Source organism: Eriocheir sinensis, chromosome 29 (genome assembly GCF_024679095.1).
Source record: "Eriocheir sinensis breed Jianghai 21 chromosome 29, ASM2467909v1, whole genome shotgun sequence".
In the NCBI taxonomy this organism is placed as follows: domain Eukaryota; kingdom Metazoa; phylum Arthropoda; class Malacostraca; order Decapoda; family Varunidae; genus Eriocheir; species Eriocheir sinensis.
Window position 1 is genome coordinate 11,817,454 of NC_066537.1, and position 7,500 is coordinate 11,824,953.

Sequence of the window (7,500 nt, forward strand, 5' to 3'; positions counted from 1 at the left end):
TAGCATAACTAAGCATAAGAAATCAATAAAACAAACGAAGCAGGAGAGTGTATTAGGAGGAGGAGGAGGAGGAGGAAGAGGAGGAGGAGAAAATAAAAGGGCTTGTGAAAAGTTATCAAGTGGCAATTTTATAAGTATTACTAACTCAATATTCCTCCTCTTTGTCCTCCTCCTCCTCCTCCTCCTCCTCCTCCTCCTTCCTTTCTTTCTCCTCCTCCTCCTCTTCCATTTTCTTCCATTCCACTTTTTTTTCTCTCACTCAACCACTTCTTTCGTCTTCCCCACCTTCCATCAATACTACAACTACTACTACTACTACTACTACTACTACTACTACTACTACTACTACTACTACTACTTCTACATTTTCTTCCATTCCTCTTTTTCTCTCATTTTACCACTTCTTTTTCCCCCCCTCTACCACCACCACCACCATCACCATCGCCACCACCACCACCACTACCACTACCACCACTACCCAAACCTCCCCACCATCACTTCCAACTCCCCCAACTCAACCTCCCCCCTTTTCACCCCCTCCTCACCCACCCCTTTCCCTCCTCCCCCAGACGCTGCTGTGGGTGGGTCGAGAGGCGCGCCCTGGAGCCCTATGGGGGTACTACCATTACCCTTACTGCCATGACTACAGCCCCGGCGAGCATGTCTGTAGGCCTAAGGTAAGGTAGGGTAAGGGAAGGTAAAGTATGGGAAGGGAATGAAAGGGAAGGGAAGGGAAGGGAAAGGAAAGGAATGGGAAGGAAGGGAAGGGAAGGGAAGGGAAGGGAAGGGAAGGGAAGGGAAGGGAAGGTAAAGTAACGTCAGGTAAGGTAAGGTTAGGTAAGGTAAGATATAGTAAGGTAAGGTAAGTTAAGGGAAGATAAAGGAAGGGAAAGTTAGGGATAATATGGTAAGATAAAGTAATGTAAGGGAAGGGAAGAGAAGGGAAGGGAAGGGAAGGTATGGTAAGGTAAGGTAAGGTAAGATAAGGTAAGGTACTACTACTACTACTACTACCACTACTACTACTACTACTACTACTACTTATGCTGCTACTATTTTCATTGATCTCAGTAAAAGAGGTTGATAATGCATGAAATGTAAATATAAAGAGGAGGAGGAGGAGGAAGAGGGAGAGGAAGAGGAGGAGGAGGAGGAGGAGGATGGTTATAAAGAAAAAAGACATCTTACGCAATATGCAACACACACACACACACACACACACACACACACACACACACACACACACACACACACACACACACACACTTACCCCCCCCTTCCCCCTATTCTCTCCCCCAGAGCACTTTACCCCTCACACGAAACCCTCTTCCCCTTCCCCCATATCCCCCCTCCCATCCCATCCCCAGCACACATTACCCCCCCCCATACACAACCTCTCCTCTCCCCCATATCCCCCCCTCCCCAGCATCTATAATCCCCTCCATCCCCCCAAATAAACACTTACCCCAGCCCCCCCACATCACCCCCCTTCCCTCCCCTCTCTCTCCCCAGCATCTATAATCCCCTCCATCCCCCCACACAAACACTTACTCCAGCCTCCCCCCCCCACATAACCCCCCTTCCCTCCCCTCTCCCTTCCAAGCATCCACTATCCCCTTCCTCCCTCCCCTCCCCCCCAGACCCAGGAGATGAACGATGCCCTGGCGTGGCTGTTCGAGGGGAGCGCCGCCCTCTACCCCAGCCTCTACGTCTTCAAGGGCGCCGGGTTCACCCCCAGCACCCGCCGCCTCCACGCCGCCGCCGCGCTGGAGGAGGCGGACAGGGTGCGGCAGAAGGTGAACTCGACAGCCCCGGTTCTCCCCTACGTGTGGTACAGGTGAGCAAGGTGTTCAGACTAGTTAGGCGGATAAGTCCCTCCTACTCACCCATAAGCCCCTCCCACTACACTATATGCACCGCCCACTGAGCATATAAGCCCATCCCACTGAGCTAATACGCCCCTCCCACTATTTTTTAAGCCCCGCCCCATGCGTCACTAAGCCCTTCCCACTAACCCTTAAGCCCCCCCACTGAGCCAATACGCCCGTCCCACTAACCACGATGCTCCTCCCCCGAGTCACTAAGCCCCGCCCACTAAGTCGCTAAGCCCCTTCTACTGAGCTAATGGCCCCTCTCCCTTCTCCACTATGCCCCTCCCCTTTCTCCTCTAAGCACCTCCCCTTTTCCATAAGCTCCTTCCCTGTATCCATCAAGCCCCTCCCCATTCTTTCCACTCCTTTCCCCCTTCTCCTTCTTCTCTATCCTTTTTTTCTTTTCTTCTTCCTTTTCGTTAACTATCCTCTTCCCTCCTCAGTCCTTCCTTTCCCTCCCTTTCTCTCCTTTCTCTTTCCTTCCTTCCTTCCTTCCTCACTTCCTTTCTTCACTTCCCTCCTTCCTACCCTTCATTTCCTTCCCTTCCTCTATTCTTCCCTCCATTATGCCCCTCCTCCTCCTCCTCCTCCTCCTCCCCCTGCATCACACCTCCTTCCTACCCTTCCTTTCTATCCTTTCCCTTTTCTTCCCTGCTCCTCCTCCCCCTCCCCCCTCCGTTCCCCCCTCAATTACTAACTCCCTGCATTCCCCCCCCCTCCCAGGTACCACGACGACCCCGCCTTCCTCTCCCCCGTGGACGTGGTCAACACCCTGGGGATCGCGCGGCTGTGGGGGACGGGGGGGGCGGTGGTGTGGGGGGCCTCGAAGGACATGGCTACAAGGGAGCAGTGTTTGGCTCTGAAGGTGAGGGGGAATGGGGAGGGGGGAAGAAGGGGACGGAGTGAGACGGTGGGAGAAGAGGAAGGGGGATGACGATGAATGGAGGGAGGAAGGGGGGGAAGGGGTGATGGGGAAGGGAGTGAAGAAAAGGGTGAAGGGGAAGGGGTGATCAGGGGGAAGGGGTGGAGGAGGAGGGGTATGAGGGAGAGGGAGAAAAGAAAGGGGAGATGAAGGTGAAGGGGAGATGAAGGGAAAGGGGTAATGTGGGGGGTGGGAGAGAGGGGGGGGCTGAAGGTGAGGGGGTTATGCAGGAAGGGGTGAAAGAAGGGGGTGGAGGTAGAGGGGATGACGGTGAAAGGGGGGTGTTGAAGAGAAAGGGGTGAGGAAGGGGTAGTGGGAGGGGGGGAGGGGGTTGAAGGGAAGGGGTGATGAGAGGGGAAGGGGGTGAAGGGAAGGGGTGGAATGAAAGGGTGGAATGAAGGGAAGGGGATATGAAGGTGGAAGGGGTGGAGGAAGGGAAGAGGGTAAAGGGAAGGGGATATGAAGGTGGAAGGGGTGGAGGAAGGGAAGAGGGTAAAGGGAAGGGGATATGAAGGTGGAAGGGGTGGAATGAAGGGGTGGAGGTACTGAAGGGGGTGAAGGGAATAGTGAAGGGAGGTAGACAGACAGACAGACAAACAGACAAACAAACAAACATACAGACAGACAGATACATTTGTTTGCGTCCATTTTGCTTTTAAATATATAAATACCTTTGTTCGTTTTTATTTATTATTGATAACTTCTAAAATTCATCGTCATTCTCCCAGGTTCTAATATTTATCAACAAACTTTCAATTACTTTTCCTTATTTAGTCATAGTAATATCATATCGCTGTTTTTGTTGTTTTTATTTTGTTATATAAGGATAGTAGAGAAGGGGGAGGGGCCTATTAGCTCAGTAGGAGGGGCTTATCGGCTCAGGGGGAGGAGCATACTGGTTAATGGGAGGGGCATATTGGCTCAGTGGGCGGGGCTTAGTGGCTCAGTACTATAATACCACTTTACCTCACCATCACCATCACCACCACTACCAACACTACCATCACCACTATCACCATCAAAAGCAACACCACAATCATCACCACCACCACTATCACCACTACTACAACCATCACCACCACCAACACCACCATCACCATCACTATCACCACCACCATCACCACCACCACCACCACCACCACCTCTATATTTCCCCTTTACAGAACTACGCCGAGGGTCAGCTGGGTCCTCTGGTGCGGTACTTGGCTCACCTCCCCTGCGCCAAGTTGCACCACATCCTGACCTCCCGCCGGCGCCTCAGAAGGAGAGTGAAGAAGGTGCTGGGGAAGATTAGGAGGAGGAAGGGGAGGAAGGGAAAGAGGAGGGGGAGGAGGAGGGGAAGAAAAGAGGGGAATGGTGGTGGTCGAGGTGGTGGTGAATTTTGTTAGATGATGGTGGTGGTGGTGGTGATGGTGATGGTGATGGTGGTGATGGTGGTGGTGGTGGTGGTGGTGAGTAAGTTGAACAAAAGAGAATAAAAGTAGAAAGGCACAATTACTACTATTACTACTACTTCTACTACTACTACTACTACTACTACTACTACTACTACTACTACTACTACTACTACTACTACTACTACTAATAATAATAATAATAATAATAATAATAATAATAATAATAATAATAATAATAATAACAATAATAATAATAACAATAATAATAATAATAACTTTTTAATACGTCTACCTGTGTTTTTTTCTTCCTTTTATTAATTGCAGGTGTTTTCTATGATGAGAGAGAGAGAGAGAGAGAGAGAGATGTAGCTAAAAAGTCAAGCAGGGAGAGAAAGAGGGTAGGAAAAGAGGTAAGAGGGGGGAGGGAGGAGGGGGTCGTTATCTCCCCCCTCAAGTGGATGCTGGAGGGGAAGTGGACTGGGATGCTTCACTCCTCCACTTGTGTTCCTCCTTTCCTCCTCTTCTCTCTCTCTCTCTCTCTCTCTCTCTCTCCATTATCCTTTCTCTCTTCTTTTCCCTTCTTCCTTTCTTTCCTTCCTCTTCAGTAACATCTCCTGCTCTCCTCCAATTTTACTCCTTTTTTTTTTCTCCTTCATTTTCTTCCTTTCCTTTCCCTTCCGTTTCCTCCTCCCTTCTTTATCATCCCCTTCTTCCTTTCTTTCCTTCCTCTTCTATAACATTTCCTCTCCTCCATTTTTACTTCTCTTCTTTTCTCCTTCATTTTCTTCCCTTCCTTTCCTTTCCGTTTCCTCCTCCCTTCTTTATCATCCCCTTCTTCCTTTCCCTCCTTCCTCCCCCTCTTCCTTTCTTTTATTTCTCTTTCCTCTCCTTCCCTTTTCACTTCCGAGTCTTTCCTTTCTTCCCTTCCGCCTTTCTCTCTCTCTCTCTCTCTCTCTCTCTCTCTCTCTCTCTGTTACACTTCTTCCTTCTCTTTTCTTCCTTTTTTGTTTCTCTTCCTTCCCTATCATCTTTTACAACACCCCCCTCATTTATCCTTCCCTTCCTTTTCCCTATCATCTTCTTTTTATCTCTTCTCTGTTTTTCTCTAATACTTTTTTTTATTCTTCCATTCCTTTGTTATCTTTTCTTATCTTCCTCTTCATGTTATACGTATTATTTCCTCCTCCTCCTCTTCCTCCTCCTCCTTCTTATTATTCTCCTCCTCCTCCTCCTCCTCCTTCTTCTTATTCTCCTCCTCCTCCTCCTCCTCCTCCTCCTCCTCCCACCAACATATAAACAGCTGACTCATATTCCTGGAATCCACAACAACAACAAAAACAAAAACAACAATAATAATAACAAATAAAACTTTAGCAAACTTATACATTTTTCACGTTAAGAATCTACCACTAGTCGACTCTCTCTCTCTCTCTCTCTCTCTCTCTCTCTCTCTCTGGTAATCATTTTTTTCTGCTAAGACGAAAGAACCACCACCACCACCACCACCACCATCACCACCACCACCACCATCACCACCACCACCACCACCACCACTATTATCATGCACCACCATCACCACCACCATCACCACTATCACCACCTCCATCACCTCCCACTTTCCCTATTTCATCCCTAGTCCTTCCCCAACCACCAATCACCTTCCCCCCCCTTCCTACCCCTCCTCTTCCTTCCCCCAAAGTCCCACTCCTTTCTCAACCCCTTCATTACCATTCCCCAACTTCCCCTCCACTTCCCCATCATCCATAACCTCCCTCGCCTTTCCCCATTCACCCATTACATTTCCCACCCCTTCCTCCCTTATTCCCCGCCCATTTCCCCCTTCCTTACAGTTCCCTATCACCCTCAGCCTCCCTCACCCTTCCTCAAACACCCATCACCTTCACCAACCCTTCCTTACCCTTTCCCATCACCCTCAATCTCCCCCATCACTCTCAATCTCCCCCATCACCTTCCCCACCCATTCCCCAATCTTCCTCCCTCTTCCCCATCAACCACAACCTCCCTCACTCTTCCACACCACACACAACCTCACCCACCATTCCTCACCCATTCCCCACTCTTCCCCATCACCAACAATCTCCCCAAAACACTTCCCCAAACACCCATTACCTTTCCCACCCCTTCCTCATCCTTCCCCATCAAACACAACCTCCCTCACCCTTCCCCCCCAGCACCCGTCACCTTCCCAGACACCCATCATCTTCCTTTCCCTTCCGTTTCCTCTTCCCTTCTTTATCATCCCCTTCTTCCTCCCCCTCTTCCTTTCTTTAGTTTCTCTTTCCTCTCCTTCCCTTTTCACTTCCGAGTCTTTCCTTTCTTCCCTTCCCTTCCCTCCTTTCTTACTCATTCCCTAGCTCCTTCCTTCCCTCATCCTCCCTTTCTTCCTTCCTTTCTTCCTTTATTTCCTTCCTTTTCCATGACATTTTCTGCTATCCACCATTTTTTATCCTTCCTTTTTTTCTCCCTCTTTCTCCTTTGTTCCCTTCCCTTGCCTTTCCTTTCCTTCCCTTCCTTCCTTCCTTCCCTTCTTCCTCTCCTTCCATCCTCCTCTATTCTATTTCCTGCTAATCTTTCTTCTTTTTTTTCACTTCCCTTCCATTTCTTTCCCTTCCTCCTTCTAATTCCTTCTTGGCTCTGTCCTTCCTTCTATCTTACTCATTCCCTAGCTCATTCCTTCCCTCATCCTTCCTTTCTTCCTTTATTTCCTTCCCCATCACCTACCGTTTGCGTGAGGGCCTCCAGAGACAAAAGCCGCTCCTCCATCACCGCCAGCTGCCTCGCCACCGCCTGCACCCCGCCGGCCGCGTCCCCAAGAGCCGTGGAGAGCGTGCCCAGCGTCTTGGTGGTGGTGGCCGCTAGTTGGGCCTCCCGCGCCTCGTGTCGGTCCAGCTTGTTCGCCACCGCCTTGATGCTGCGGTCCAGGGCGAGGATGGCGTCACGGATGTCCAGGTGGCTGTGGGGAGGGTTAGGTTAGGTTAGGTATGGTGATGGTTAGGTTAGGTTAGGTTAGGTATGGTGATGGTTAGGTTAGGTTAAGTTAGGTATGGTAATGGTTAGGTTAGGTTAGGTTAGGTTAGGCATGGTGATGGATGGGTGAGGTGAGGTTAGGTTAGGTTAGGTATGGTGATGGTTAGGTTAGGTTAGGTTAGGTATGGTGATGGTTAGGTTAGGTTAGGTTAAGTTAGGTATGGTGATGGTTAGGTTAGGTTAGGTATGGTGATGGTTAGGTTAGGTTAGGTATGGTGATGGTTAGGTTAGGTTAGGTATGGTGATGGATGGGTGAGGTGAG

General features: G+C 49.8%; 2 protein-coding genes and 1 long non-coding RNA gene across 3 annotated transcripts in view; 2 read left to right on the forward strand and 1 right to left on the reverse strand.

Moving 5' to 3' along the window:
• The window catches only part of LOC127005054 (hyaluronidase A-like), an 8,910-nt gene extending 4,690 nt beyond the window's left edge, over positions 1-4,220 (forward strand). Inside the window, exons 4-7 of the mRNA XM_050873514.1 lie at positions 570-677; positions 1,641-1,837; positions 2,595-2,736; positions 3,957-4,220. Of these exons, the coding sequence (XP_050729471.1) occupies positions 570-677; positions 1,641-1,837; positions 2,595-2,736; positions 3,957-4,181 (672 nt within the window). The 3' untranslated portion in view covers positions 4,182-4,220. The remainder of the gene's footprint in view (positions 1-569; positions 678-1,640; positions 1,838-2,594; positions 2,737-3,956) is intronic.
• The window catches only part of LOC127005053 (uncharacterized), a 25,655-nt gene that overhangs the window by 11,968 nt on the left and 6,187 nt on the right, over positions 1-7,500 (reverse strand). The window contains exon 2 of the mRNA XM_050873513.1: positions 6,933-7,164. Within this exon, the coding sequence (XP_050729470.1) occupies positions 6,933-7,164 (232 nt within the window). The remainder of the gene's footprint in view (positions 1-6,932; positions 7,165-7,500) is intronic.
• Positions 7,052-7,500, forward strand: part of LOC127005055 (uncharacterized) — a 1,064-nt gene continuing 615 nt past the window's right edge. The window contains exons 1-2 of the long non-coding RNA XR_007758251.1: positions 7,052-7,185; positions 7,413-7,500. The exon at positions 7,413-7,500 is cut by the window's right edge and continues 10 nt beyond it. This is a non-coding gene — a long non-coding RNA (uncharacterized LOC127005055). The remainder of the gene's footprint in view (positions 7,186-7,412) is intronic.